At 37.7% G+C, this 15,751-nt stretch overlaps 1 protein-coding gene across 1 annotated transcript; it reads right to left on the bottom strand.

Annotated features, from left to right (window-relative positions):
- Positions 1-15,001: 15,001 nt before the first annotated feature.
- Positions 15,002-15,469, bottom strand: LOC138875759 (uncharacterized). The gene has a single exon (XM_070154623.1). The coding sequence runs from the start codon at positions 15,467-15,469 to the stop codon at positions 15,002-15,004; it is 468 nt and encodes a 155-aa protein (XP_070010724.1).
- Positions 15,470-15,751: the final 282 nt, after the last annotated feature.

The raw sequence follows: 15,751 nt of genomic DNA, 5'->3' as shown, positions 1-15,751 counted from the left end.
GTAAATATGACAGGCTACCCATAGATCTATGGATGAGGGCGTTGGCTACCACGTTCACCTTCCCCGGATGGTAAAAAATATCAATGTCATAATCTTTAAGTAGCTCCAACCATCTCCTTTGACGTAAATTCAATTCCTTTTGCTTGAAGATATACTGGAGGCTCTTATGATCCGTATAGATATCAACATGAATGTCATACAAGTAGTGCCTCCACATCTTTAGTGCATGAATCACTACGACTAACTCTAAATCATGGGTCGGATAATTCTTCTTGTGATTTCTTAGTTGCCTAGAAGCATAAGCTATAACCTTACCACACTGCATCAGTACACAACCCACTCCAACGCCCGAAGCGTCATAATAGATAACATAACCATTGGTCCCTTCTGGGAGCATTAGAACTGGTGCTGAAGTTAATATGTCCTTCAATGTCTGGAAACTCCGTTAGCAAGCATTAGTCCATTGAAACTTTGCTCCCTTCTGAGTCAACTTTGCCAGAGGCGCTGAAAGGGAAGAAAATCCCTCTACAAATCTCCTGTAATAACCTACCAAACCGAGAAAGCTACGAATCTTTGTTGGTTTTGTGGGTCTAGGACAATTCTTTACTGCCTCAAGCTTTTGTCTATCAACCCGGATACCTTCACCCGAAATAATATGCCCAAGGAAAGCTATAGAGTTCAACCAGAATTCACATTTAGAGAAATTGCATACAACTTCTCTTTTGTAGAACTCTGAGCATAGTACGCAAGTGATCTGCATAATCACCCTCTGAACGAGAATATACAATTATATCGTCAATAAATTACGAACAAATCTAAAAAGGGTATGAACACACGGTTTATCAAGTCCATGAATACTGCTGGGGCATTGGTCAGACCGAACGACATAACACGAAACTTAAAGTGCCCATATTTGGTCCTGAATGCTGTCTTTGGAGTATCTTTCTCCTTAACCCTTACCTGATGGTACCCGGACCTCAAGTCTATCTTTGAGAAATACTTGTCACCTTCCAACTTATCGAATAAGTCATCAATCCTCAGGAGCAGGTACTTATTCTTGATTGTCACCTTATTCAATTGTCTATAATCAATACACATCCGTAAGGAACCATCTTTCTTCCTCACAAGTAACACGAGTGCTCCCCATGGTGATGCACTAGGTCTAATAAAGCCTTTTTCAAGCAAGTCCTTTAGTTGTTCCTTCAACTCTTTCATCTCTTTGGGGGCCATTCTATAGCGAGGAATAGATATTGGATAAGTATTTGGTAGTAGGTCAATAACAAACTCAATTTCTAGCTTTGGCGGAAGACCTGAAAGCTCATCAGGAAAAACATCGGGAAACTCACTAACCACAGGGATGGACAAAATTGTTGGTGACTCTACTTCCACATCCCAAACCTGAACTAAGTGATAAATATAGCCCTTTCTGATCATCTTCCTTGCCTTGAGATAGGAAATAAATTTACCTCTCGGCGATGCCGTATTACCTTTCTATTCTAAAACAGGCTCCCTTGGAAATTGAAATCGGACCATCTTTGATCTACAATCAACGTTGGCATGACAAGAAGCCAACCAATCCATACCCATTATAACATCAAATTCTACCATATCTAACTCGATTAGGTCTGCTATAGTAGATCGATTATGAACTACTATTATACAACCTTTATATACTCGCTTAGCTATCACTGAGTCCCCAACAAGTGTAGACACCTTAAAAGGTTTAACCAATTCAGGTTTTATTCCAAACTTACTAGCAACCAACGGAGTAACATATGATAAAATGGAACCTGGGTCAATCAGTGCATACATATCATATGAGGAGACTGATAATATACCTATAACAATATCAGGCGATGACTCCTGATCCCGTTAACCTGCCAATGCATAAATGCGGTTCTAAGGACCGCTTGATCTAGATGCTCCGCCTATGCCTCTACCATGACTCATTGGTGCTTGTGAACCTTTTCCGTGGGGCGTATGATGATGACGAACCAGCTACAGATTCCGCTGACTGACCTATGCTTGCATCACCTCTCATCGGACAATCCTCATAATGTGGCCCGGATAATCACAAGTATAACAAACACCTAACCCCATACGACACTACCCCGTATGCTGCTTACCACACTGAGCACATCGTGGCAAGGGCGGCCTTATCTGACTTGACTCACCCTTATACTGAGAACCTGAGGCCCTAGAATTCTAACTAGGCCCTGAATATGTGGAACGATCAAATCTCTTATCGCCAACTGATGGGGCACGTTAGTCGATGACTAGGCTAGATACCTCGGGTATTGTTGTCTTTGACCACCTCGAAACTCACCAGAGGGACCCGAAGACCTCACTCTCTTATTTTGGGCCCTATCATGCTCACGATCGGCCCTTTGCTTCTGCTTATGCTCCTTTACACCCTGAGCGTATGCCTGAATATAAGAAATATCCGTGTCCGCCTAAATTAGTGAGACCGACATACAATCATTAAGCAAGTGCGACTCTAACCCCATCACGAACCGATGAACCCGATCATCCATCTTAGATACAATAGCGGGGAGCATACCTAGCAAACAAGTCAAACTGAAGACTGTACACCCGATCACTCATGTTACCCTGCCGAAGGGTCAAAACCTATAAACTCTGGCCTGTCTAAGCTCTGGTGGCAGATAATGATGAAGAAAAGCTTCTGTAAACTCCTGCCATACTGTTGGAGGGGCTTCCTCACCTCTAGACAATTCCTAAGACTCGTACCAATTAACTGCAACATCTTGGAGTCTATAGGAAGCTAGCTCAATTGACTCAGTCGCAGTGGCCTTCATTACCCTCAAAGTCCTCTGCATTCTATCGATAAATACCTGAGGGTCCTCATTTGGATCTTCCCCAGTGAATACTAGAGTGTCCAAGTTAATGAAATCACAAACCTCATACTGACGGACCTATCTACATGACCAATACCTACTTCCTGAGGCCGAGCCTATGCGGCTACTAATCAAGTTAACAGCTGACTCGGTGCATCTGGCTGACAGGCTGAACATACAAGGGAGGGTGGTGGAGCTGGTGCCCCTCGAAGCTCTTCCAGAGAGTGCGGGGTATGTGAAGTCTGAGATGGAATCTCACTATGAGACTCTCCTTGAGCCCTAGTAACTCGTGGCGCTTGACTAGTAGTCTCACAAGCCACGAACTTTCCCTTCTGGGTGGTTGTAGTCTTTGGAGGCATCACTGAAAATATAAAATATCATTAGGAACATGAATTCTCATATCGCACGATCTAAGATAAGAAGAGAGGATTACATCCTATATATCTTGTAGCCTCCTGTTTATAAGTGTGGTGCACAACACGCCCATAAACAAGACTCTACTAGACACGTTCTGTAGACAACCCTAGGACAAAACTACTCTGATACCACTTTTGTCACGACCCAAATCGATGGGTCGCGACTGGTGCCCGAATCCTACTTGTCGAACTCCCTTAAGCAAGCGTCTAAGATGTAAACATGAAAAACATACGTAGGGGAAACCTGTCCAAAAGACATATGTACATATACATGCGGAATACAGTGGGGCGAGCCAGCAAGAACAATATACCAAAAACTGGAAGTCGACAATGCCACATACTATCCAACTATACATAATTGTCTACAAACCTCTATTAGAATATACAATTGTACAAGGATAGGACTGGGCTCCGTTATACCCATATATGCATACAAATATATTGTACCAAGGTCAAAAACGTCTCCGAATCAAATGGAGCACACCAACTCTCGTTGATCAAGGATCCTAAGAAAGGGGACCGTCACCTCGTCTACCTGCACCTGCGGGCATGAAACATAGGCCCTGGAGAATAGGGCGTCAGTAAGAATAATGTACAGAGTATGTAAGGCATGAAAATCAGTACATAAAAGACATAGATGAAACATGGAATAAAGATTTCCGCATGTAAGTCCAAATAACTTTGTAAATCCTGAAACATTTATAATGTTATGCACGTGCGTATAAATGTCATGAAATGCATAGGTATAGGTGTACATAACATCATCAGGCCTCTGAGGGCATCCTATCATATCATCTTGGCCACTATGGGCAAAATCATCAACATATACCAGCTGATCAGGTGGTGGTGCGTATATAATGCCGTAACCTTTTTCCATATCCCATATACATATAAGTATATATATATATATATATATATATATATATATATATATATATATATATATATATATATATATATATATATATATATATATATATATATATATATATATATATATATATATATATATATATATATATGTGTGTGTGTACTTATATGTATATATATATGCGCGTATATAACGTCATCTGGTCATGAGTCAATATACATGTATAAATAAATGAAATGCATAAAAATATGTTAATAAGATCAATATAATTTTCGGATAAACTTTATCAACTATGTATTTTTCTGAGACCCATGAATAGAAGATGTAATAATAAGATACATGGGAATTCAAGAACATAGGCACCTCTAATACTCCTATGAATAGAGTCATTTATGGAAGTTGTGCATTTGCTCGTTTTGTTTGTATCGTATGGATCATTCCAAAAAGAAAGAAGGGAATGCCTTAACATATTTGAGCCGGTTCTCTGGACAATCCCTCTAACATACGACAATCACAACAAAACACGTGACGACAATACCAATGTAGGGAAAATCCGTATGATATTCTTGAGAAAGATTGCAACGTACTCCCTTAAAATTTTCAAAATCTCACATTGCTAAAATGCTTAGGAAATCTCGTTTGTTTTAAGAGAATCATGTTACTAAGATGATAATATGCCAATTCTGAAAACCCGTAGCTTACCATTTTTTATTTAAGCACATTTCTTGAATTTAGAGGGGTCTTAGGCTTTAATAGGTATGGGACCCACATTTCAAGGCTTTGGTGTCATATAAACCCTTTAAATGTGCCACCTTCCAATATTCTTTAAGAGTCATTAAAGGGTAAAGGGGGTTCTGCCACGTTGGGGGGGGGGGGGGCTAAGTATATCCAAAGTCTTTAATTAATTACCCACTAATCCTTAATTAACTTGTTAATTCTCCCATTAACCAATAATTAACCAATAATCCACATAATTAAAAATTATCTCAAATTACTTAAAATACTACTCACTTTTAACATACTTTATACACCTTACTATCATGGTCATATAGTACTTTGTATGACGCTAGTCCATAAATACCGGGTATTGTAGTTTGGACCGTATTTTATCTCAAATCGACAACCTTCAACAAAATTTATTTTCTTTTATTCGTTTACCCTTTATCCTTCACAGCACTTACTTATCGCTTGTTATAAATACCATAAATACGTGTATCCTCAAGATAATCTCATTCTCAAGTCTACGTCGATTAACTGAAGATGAAACTTTAACGTATGAATATGCGAGATGTAATAGGGGTGAAGGCAACGATTGATGCCTTAAAAGAAGTTAACCTTGGCACTGATGAAGAACCAAGACCAACCTACCTAAGTGCTTTACTAGAAGTTGATGAAGAAAGCACTTATATTGAGTTACTCAAGGAGTTTAGGTATGTCTTTGCTTGGAGTTACAAAGAAATCCTGGCCTGGACCCTAAAGTAGCAGTCCATCACCTTGTAGTCAAGAATGACGCTCATCCTGTTAAGCAAGCTCAAAGGCGCTTTAGGCCGGATTTGGTTCCCCTGATTGAAACTGAAGTTAACAAACTCATTAAAGTTGTATTTATTTGGGAAGTTAAATACCCAACATGGGTTTCAAGTATTGTCCCTGTAAGGAAGAAGAATGGCTAGATTCGAGTACGTGTTGACTTCAGGGATCTCAACAATGTGTGTCCCTAAGATGAATTCCCGCTTCTTATTCCAGAGCTGATGATCGATTCTACTACTGGGTATGAGGCAATGTCATTTATGGACGGTTCGTCGGGCTATAACCAAATTTGCATGGCACCAAAAGATGAAGAACTTACTGCATTCCGCACCCCCAAGGGTATTTATTGCTACAAGGTAATGCCTTTTGGCTTGAAGAATGCTGGTGCTACTTACCAAAGGGCTATGCAGAATATTTTTGATGATCTTCTCCACAAGAATGTCGAATGCTATGCTGACGACTTGGTGGTAAAATCAAGAGAGAAGGGAGACCACTTGAAAGACTTGAGAATGGTATTTGAGTTGCTTCGGAGGTACCAACTTAGGATGAATCCATTGAAATGTGCCTTTAGAGTTACTTTTGGAAAGTTTCTTGGTTTCATTGTCCGACATCGAGGGATCGAAATTGATCAAGCCAAAGTGGATGCCATTTTGAAAATGCTTGAGCCTCGGGATATTCATGAATTGAAAAATCTGCAAGGAAAGCTAGCATACCTTAGAAGATTCATCTTGAACCTAGCTGAGAGGTGCCAATCATTTAGTCGCCTTATAAAGAAAGGCGTTCCTTTCAAGTGGGACCAAGCTTGTAGCAATGCCTTTGAAAGTATCAAAACCTACTTGATGAAGCCTCCAGTTTTAACAACTCCTATACCTGGAAAGCCATTGATACTATACATTGCAGCACAAGAAAGGTCTGTTGGAGCACTGTTGGCCCAAGAAAATAGTGAGGGGAAAGAAAACTCTTTTTACTACTTGAGCAGGATGACGACACCAAATGACCTGAATCATTCACCAATTGAAAAGTTGTGTTTGGTGCTAGTCTTCTCAATTCAAAAGTTGAAGCACTACTTTCAAGCTCATGTTGTCCATCTTGTTTATAAAGAAAATCCCTTCAAGTTTGTGATGTCAAAACCTATTCTTAGTGATCGACTAGCGAGATGGTACCTCCAATTTCAATAATTTGAGATTTTGTACATCCCTCAAAAGGCTATAAAAGGACAAGCATTGGTAGACTTCTTGGCAGATCATCCGATACCTGATGACTGGGAGCTAACTAACGAACTACCTGAGGACGCAATGGTCGTTGAACTTCAATCTCCATAGAAGATGTACTTTGATGGTGCTACGTATTGTGAAGGAGCTGGTGCTGAAGTAGTATTTGTCACTTCCCAAGGTGAAGTCTTTCCCTACTCCTTCACCTTGACACAACTCTGTTCCAACAATGTTGCTGAGTATCACGCATTAATACTTGGGCTTGAAATGGTCGTTGATATGAAGCAATTGTAATTGTAAGTCTTTTGTGACTCCAAGTTAGTGGTAAATAAACTTTTTGGTAGTTACAAGGTCAAAAAGCCTGAAATACACCTATATCATGATTACACTAAAAAGATAATGGGGTGGCTCGGTGATGTGACTATTTAGCATGTGCTAAAGAAAGAAAATAAGAAGGCTGATGCTTTAGCTACCCTAGCTTCATTGTTAACCCTGCCTGATCAAACACAAGTTACTATCTACCAAAAATGGGTAGTACCGCCATCAAATGAGGCTGAAGGTGAAGAAAATGAACTCAAGCATCTTGTCGTTGTTTCTGAAGTTGAGAAAGAAGAATGGCGACAACCCATTATTGACTACTTATGCTATGGGATACTTCTAGAAAATCCAAGGAGAAGGACTGAAATCCATCGTCATGCACCTCGCTTCCTTTACTATAAAGATACTCTATACAGAAGGTCATTCGAGGTACTCTTACGATGCTTAGGGGAAGAAGAAACACTCCAAGCTTTGCAAGAGGCACATTCTGGGGTATGTTGGTCACACAAGTCTAGAACAAAGCTTCACCTCCATATAAAAAGAATGGGATATTATTGGCCAACGATGGTAAAAGATTGCTTGGACTACGCTCGAAGATGCAAGGCTTGTCAATTCCATGCGAATTTTATTCATCAACCTCCAGAAGTGTTGCACCCGACTGTTGAATCCTGGCCGCTTGAATCTTGGGGATTGGATTTTGTTGGACCACTACCAAAGTCCTCTGGTGGGCACCTAAACATCTTGGCTGCAACTGCCTATTTCTCAAAATGGGCTGAAGCTGTTGCTCTTAAGGAAGTAAAGAAGGAAAATGTTGCAAGTTTCATCTGAGTAAATATTATCTATTGCTTTGGCATTCCTTGTTACATAATAACGGATAATGGTAAGCCGTTTGACAATATGTTGATGAACAAGATTTGTGAACTCTTTGGCTTCAAGCAATGTAACTCTTCTATGTAGAATGTGTTGATACCCAATTTTTCCTCATATATTTTTTAAATACATATGTATACTTTCAAATAGAACTTATGCAGTTATAAGCATGCATAAGCATTTTTATAATTTTTCTATAATTTTAAAAGCTCCAAATCAATTTATTTCTCCTCTTTTATTTATAAAATATCCAATAATTATCCTTCAAATTACTTTTGTGATGATTTAGTCATTTAAGTTCATTATTTATGGCATCATAATTGTTTAAATATTTTTGGTGCATTTTTTATAATTGTATTTACTTTTTAGGCTAAATTGCACATCTTTGCAATAATAGCCCATGTTAACGTATAATTACATTATTTATGCATAAAATGGTATTTTATATTTTTAAAATGTTAAATAACTATTTTTAAATTATTTTAGTGTACAAAGATATTTTTTTGTACTCATTTATTATTTTTATAAATTATTTAGTTATTAAAATTGGCTATTTAAAATCTGGCCCTATTTTTATTCAATTCTGATCCTAATACCCATCCCAATTTTAAAACCTAGACTATTAACTAGCCCAAATTCCTTATAAACCAGTCCAGTCCCAATGCCCCACCTGCCCCAACTCGATACCCGGCCAAATCCTGGCCGTTGATCATTTTGATCAACAGTCCAGGGTCTCCCTTTCCAAAATTAAACCAAACGACCCCCAAACCCTAGTTATTTCTCACATACGGTTGCCCTTGAATCCTTTCCTCTCTAGTTCTCTCTGAAACCTAACCCTAATCTCCAATCGCCGTCACCCAAAACCAAGCCCTAATCCTTTAATCCCTGTCCGATCTATGGCATCCTATGGCTATACGAAACCTCTACTTGTCTCCTATCCCCTTGGTTGTTTGATTATGTGGTTTTGTGGAAGGAACTCGAAGAGATCTGGTCCAGATCTCGTTCAAAGCTCTTCAAGGGTTCGTCCATGGTTTGCGAGTGATTCCTACTAAAATCCCATGGTTCAAATCTCTGGTTCAAACCATGTTTTCTTTACCCCTCCCTTTTTTCCTCAAAACCCTAATCTTTGGACATGAATCCGTCCGATCTTTGTAGATTTGGAACGGTTCTGAGTTTGTCCATGACTTTGCTCTAAAGATATCTTGTTTCTTTACTGCCAACCGATTTTAACACTATATCTTGGTTTCTTTGCTATCTACAGTTTGAATCTCTGCATATTTGAAAATGTTTTCGAGTTCCTGTGGTTTTTCTTATGGTTAGGGTTTCCCGAAATTTTCTTTCTAAAAAACGTTTAATGATTTTTGAGTGTTTAATCTTCTGTTTCTTGTGTGTTTTGACCGATTTCATGAAGATTGCTTTAACCCTAATTTGTTTATGCTAAAAGCCCTAATTTTTCGACATTATTATTTGGATTTTGAGTTTGTCTAGATTACTTAGGTACTGATTTTGTCCTATGCTTTGATTTCTGTGATTCTTCTTAGCCTAATTCGATGTCTTTTGATCCTAATGTGCCTCTACTGATGTTCTTGGTTTGACTCTTCTACTGATTCTATTGTATATGTTCATTTTTTTACCTATTCATGGTAAACCTATACTTTTTTCCTTAAATCAGTGATTGACTTGGATTCTTGATTTATCAGTTTGTTTTGTTAAGACCTATTCCTATCTATTTCCTTATTTGCAATCCTGAGCCGCTTTCTTACCTTGTTTGATTAATTGTGATATTTACCGATTCTTTACCAATCATTTCCTTAATTAAAATTCTGTCTATTTAACCTTAATTATTCATTTGATTTTCTTTTCTTAAATATGTTCTGCCTTTCCCGTTGGTTGATTACCCTTAATTAAGGGATAATTATACTAACTGATGTATAATTGATTCTGTGACTTCCTTAATTGCTGAAGAGTTGATTCCCTTTACCTTATTTTCCTTGTTCTTAACTGCTATATATGCTCTCCTTACTCCTCACTTCTAGACAGGGACAATAGTTCATCCATACTCTCACACTCTCAAAGGCCTATTCTCTTCTGTTACTTGTAATTCTTATTAATCCAGCCGGCTGTAAGCCAAGGCTGGCTACTTGAACCATCTCTGCTTTATACTCTGTATTATCTCCTTAACTGATATGTCCTGATTCAATTCACATTCCAAAAACTATGTGTTTCTTGGTTGCTACAGTTCATTAGTTGTAAATTCCAGTTCTAGTTGCTACTCTATTTAATATGCAGTCAGCATGCCTAGATTACTATATCACACAACATGTTTAAATCTATTCTGTTAGAAGCTATAACTAGTACATTGTTTAGCATGCCAATACTGCTTTGGATAACTTGTTCACTAGTATGTCTAAGCTACATTTTGTGTTTACTGTCTCACCCAGCATGTCTAGATTCTACTTGTTTTGTATATGATTAGTATTTCTAAAACCTTGAATGCTTCATAAAGTGTTTATCTAGTTTGTACATCTAAGTTTAACTTGATCTACTTCACCCATGAGATCCTGTTTGTGTCTAAGACCTGTGTGTTCTCAACTTAACTTTGCAACTACAATGTGTGTATTTGTTTTCCATCACTAAGGTGCATTCTAGGTGTTCCCCCTACCCCTTTCCCTTGTGTGAAGTCTGTTCTGAAACTGTATGTTCTGTGACTTGCTTTCTGATCCCAACATGTTCTTCATGTTTTCTCAAACTGTTTTCCACTCAAACCCATACAGGTTTTTAGAAAACTCTTTTTCTAAGACCTTCTTTATACTATTTACCTAACTCTTTCAAATAATTATGCACTCTCACCTTACTCTTAGATTTCTAAGTTCTTCCCCTCTGATATGTGTACTGCCTTGAGACCCTTGAGATCTCTTTGTCATATCAGGGCTGGCACTTTCACACTGCACATAATCAGTCTTTGTTTGAGGAAAGTCTGGGTGTGAGCATTGCCCGGGATCCTTGAGATCCTTAGGGAACTCTGACACACTTAGACGTGAATTGGGCTATGAAACTTTGGGTATTTGAGACCAGTGAAGGCTTGGTACACCATGACTGTTTTGGGTTTCTTTCAAGCTCCCTATAGCTTAGCTTCTATTTATTTAGTTAATTCATATTTATTTCTTGGTCTGTAATAATTATTATAAACAAACATTGGGGTGGTTACTGAAAAAGGGTGGGTAGTTGTGTATTGTGGGTAAATTGGGTAGATAACATGCATATAAGGTCTATTTTGATTCAAAATATGATCTGTTAGATAACATGCCTATAGGATCTACTTTGGTTTAAAATAAATTCTGCATACTTTACTTTCACACAATTAGAAACCATGTCTATAGGATATAAATGGATTTAATAATAGAGATCATGCCTATAGAGTGTAAAGTAATTGAAGTTCAGTTTTCATTACAGCATGTATTCAAATTCGTCTCCCTAGAAATCATGCCTATAAGTTCAAAGTCAGCTTTTAATACTTAGATACCATGCCTATAGGAATTAAAATTAGCTATAATAGAAATCACTATAGAACTTAAAACCAGTTTAGTTAGAAAAGCAGTTTAATTCATGTTTGTTTATTTTGAATTGGATTAGTCAATTAATCTGTCGCTTCTTTAATAAGTTTTCAAACACTGCCTTAAATTAATACCGTTAGAAAGCATGTCTATATGATATCAAGTTGTCCATTTAAAATTGATCACTTTTTTACTACATTCTTAATCAATATAGATATCATGCTCATAGGACATCACTATTACGCCTAGGCAAGCCTGTAGGGCGATTAAAACTCTGTGACTATAAAACTGCGCTTTAAAACTGCTTGCATTCACAGGTCTAAAATCAATAGGTCTTTGACACTTCAGTCCTAATTCAATGATGTATACTTTCTACTCACTTAGATAACATGTTTTAGGGTTTTCTCTTAAATACTTGAAACTGTTGTTTTAGATGTGCACTTGATTGTTATGATTGTGGAGGTAAAATGTGAGCCTTTATTTGTTCCTCCTTTAAGTGCAGTCCTAATTGTTTTAATTAATGCCTAGACTTTTATCCTTTAAAACTTTAGGATGGTCTAGAACTACCTAAAATTAGAGGTCGTAAATACCTCCAGGGCCACGAGGAAAGGACGGGTAGTGCACGCATAGGATATCTTTCAAGGTTTCTAGAACGCTTTAGGCTATGACCAAGGGAGGGAATTGGGTAGCAAGGAATATGATGACTATGCGCTAATGTCACGTGTAGCCCCTCGTTGAGGAGTGTTTACCGGACATTGTGTGCGTATGATCCTGTAGCTAACCAACCTAGGACCCCTCTTTCCCAGCTCACGTTGTTTAAATAAATTTTACTTTCCTTTATATCTGTGTCACTTGTTCAAGTCTTTTCCTTTCGTTACTTGAATATGCATGTGCTTAAAAAATACCAAAACATGCCTTTATTTGCAAGTATGTGTTTAGACTATTTATTTGTTAAAAGGACTAATTCACATAAGTATAAGTTCGGTCGGGACCCACCGTTGTGGACTGAGAGGGTTGCCTAACACCTTCCCCTCAAGGTTATTTCGAGCCCTTACCCTAAATCTATGGTAATGCAAACTAGTCTAAGAGTTAATTGTTCTAGGTGCCCTAACACACCATAATCCATTAGGTGGTGACTCTTCAAAATACCCAAATCCCAAAAGGAAATGAGTTTTTACCCCCATGAATGTCGAAACCTGGACTTCTCTCCGCGGAGGGAAAAAAGGGGGCGCGACACAATGCTGCCACCAATGGTCTAGCCAATGCATTCAACAAGACTCTATGCAACTTGTTAAATAAAGTCATCTCCAAATCCAAATAGGATTGGGATGACCGTATGGAGGAAGCTCTGTGGCATATAGGACAACTCACCGCACGCCAACACAAGCGACCCTTTATGCACTCGTTTATGGAGTTGAAGCCGTCTTGCCACTCGAGCGTCAAATACCTTCATTACGATTAGCTATTCAAGAAGGAATCACTGATGAAAAAAAGCTCGACTTCGATTAGCAGAGTTGGAGGCCCTTGATGAGAAAAGGTTGGAAGCTCAAAAGAGTCTTTGAATGTTATCAAGCTCGATTGTCTTGCGCCTTCAATAAAAAAGTTCGCCCAGGATCCTTTCAAGTAGGAAATCAAGTCCTTGCCATAAGAAGACCCATTATTACTTCCCATAAACCTGTAGGGAATTTTACTTCAAAATGGGATGGGCCATATGTCATGCAAGAAGCTTATTCAAGTGAGGCTTACAAGCTGGTTGATGCAGATGTCATGAGAATCGGCCCTATCAATGGCAAGTTTTTGAAAAAGTATTGTCCTTGAAGTTGAAACGCTCCTTGATACACGAGCCTAAACTGTATATTCCTACACTCTTGGCCCGCATGAGTCTAAACTGTATACGAACCACAAAAAAAGAGAAAAACGTCCGCTAGGTTAAAAACCTCGAAAGAGGCGGCCTAGGAAAAAGTTAGGACATAAAGAAAGAAAAAAAATCATCCATTCTGAACTACGATATGGCTTGATACTCTTCACCAAGGTATGTAGCAACTTATAGTTTCATTCTGAGTTTAGTCGTATAAGTTCAAAAGATACATAATCCCCCAATCATTGTCGGAATGAAGTACGAGGGAATGTAATCCATTCAATCAGCACTTGAAAATCGAGCTGAGATACCATTCATCTGTTAAAATTTGGATCCCATTTGATTTAAAGGGGGAAAGACGCTATGGTAAATTGGTGTCTTTAATAAAATGATTAATATATTTTAGGAGGCTGCCAAGCGTTTGCATTGAAGTCCGGGATTCGCTATGCCTTCATGTTCGCCAAACCTTCAAGTTTTTTTGGTAAAGCCTTCACGACATTTCTAATTCAGTAAGACTTGAACCCAAGATATTTGGTGAGAATAAAGCTCTTGAATTTCAATTTGGAAAATAAAAAAGGTCTTGCGATCTCGAGGCTTCCACATCATGATACAAAATTTTTGGTGAAGTCGCGCTAATTTGGGATTGTCGACATATATATCAGAAACCAAAGTCGACTTCGAAATATCATCTGAAACTATCCTTAAGGTATTAAATTTTAAATTTTGGATATGTTTTAGATTTTGAAGTTTAGTTTTCAAGAAATCAAGTAGTTTGTGATTTCAACATCCCCATATCAAGATACAAAATTTTTGGTGAAGTCGCGCAAATATGAAATCGTCAGTGTGTCAGAATTTAATATTAATTTCGAACTATTATCTAAAACTATCCTTAAGGCATTGAATCTTGAATTTTGGATATGTTATAGATTTGTAAGCTAAGTTTCCAAAAAATTAAACGGTTAATAATTTCGACATTTCTACACCATGATACAATCTTTTTTTGATGAAACTGCGCAAATCTAAAACTATCAACATATTGGAATTTAAAGTTAGATTCAAAATAATATATGGAACTATTCTCAAAGTGTTTGATTCCGAATTTTGGATATATCTTAGATTTTGAAGTCTAGTTTCCATGAAATCAAATGGTTCATAAATTCAATTTTCCTACACCAAGATATGATTTTTTTAGACTGCACAGATTTGAAATTTTCTACGTGGTTGAATCTAAAGTTAGTTTTAAAATATTATTTGGGTCGATTTTGAAGGTGTTTGATTTTATGTTTTGGATATGTTTTAGATATTGAAGTACAATTTTCGAGAAATTAAATGGTTCGTTATTTGGACTCTCCCACGACAAGATATGAATCTTTCGTTACAAACGCATAAAGTTGAAAATTATGTGACTAAGATAAATATCGGGCAATGTAAAGCAAAAGAGAAGCAATCTTATTTAAGATGAAATAAATATCCACTAGGTCAATCTAACATAAAGATAAAAAGGGAGATAATGCTAATAACCTAATCTAAACAAAACTTATAGTTGATCAATTCTTGACAGCTAATCTCAAGGTTCTTCTTCTTCTCCTCCAAATTGGCCGAATCATCAACAATCAGCAAATTTACGTTGTCATATGAAGAGACCTCAGTCTCGGCAACTAAAATTTTTGCTTGAATCTCTTCAACCTCCTTTTGAGTAGCTTCTATAACACCTTCGAGGTTCTCCCTCTCTTGTTGTAATGTCTGAAACGTCTTCACAACTCTCTTCAGTTTCTTTTCACTAGAGGAAACTTTCTTGACTTTCTTACTTGCTTCAAGTTTGAACGATTTAAGACGCTCTTTAGCTTTGGAAATCATCTCTAGCTTCTCATTTTCACTCGTCTTATCAGCCCTATTGGATCGCTCTTGGTCATATGACGCGACAAGCTCAAAAAGAGAATCCAGTAAATCCTCTAATGGAGAAAGATCCAAAATATTCGTCTTCTTCATATCCTCGAAAATCTCAATGATTTACTCCCTATAAGATGAGAGTAATTATGCACGAGTTTTGGAGAGTCTATTGCAAATATCCTCCCAAAGTTCCAAGATGAATTCCTTTTTGCGATTAAAGACAATGCTCTTTCCTTCAAAAATAGATACTGTTGTATTTGTCATTGGTGGAACGCGAGTTATCTCATTTAGAGTTTGTCTTGTTAGGGATTTGTCATGAGGAAGAGATGATGCCTTTGAAGATGACTTCACTTTAGACGTAGACCCTCCAATAGATTCATC

Source organism: Nicotiana sylvestris, chromosome 8 (assembly GCF_000393655.2).
Source record: "Nicotiana sylvestris chromosome 8, ASM39365v2, whole genome shotgun sequence".
NCBI classification, from domain to species: Eukaryota; Viridiplantae; Streptophyta; class Magnoliopsida; order Solanales; family Solanaceae; genus Nicotiana; species Nicotiana sylvestris.
The sequence above is the reverse complement of the archived record's forward strand: the minus strand, read 5'-3'. Positions and strand labels throughout refer to the sequence as shown.

Bases quoted from the DNA above. Each gene is read 5' to 3' on its own strand.
- LOC138875759 (XM_070154623.1), bottom strand. From the start codon at position 15,469: ATGAAGAAGACGAATATTTTGGATCTTTCTCCATTAGAGGATTTACTG.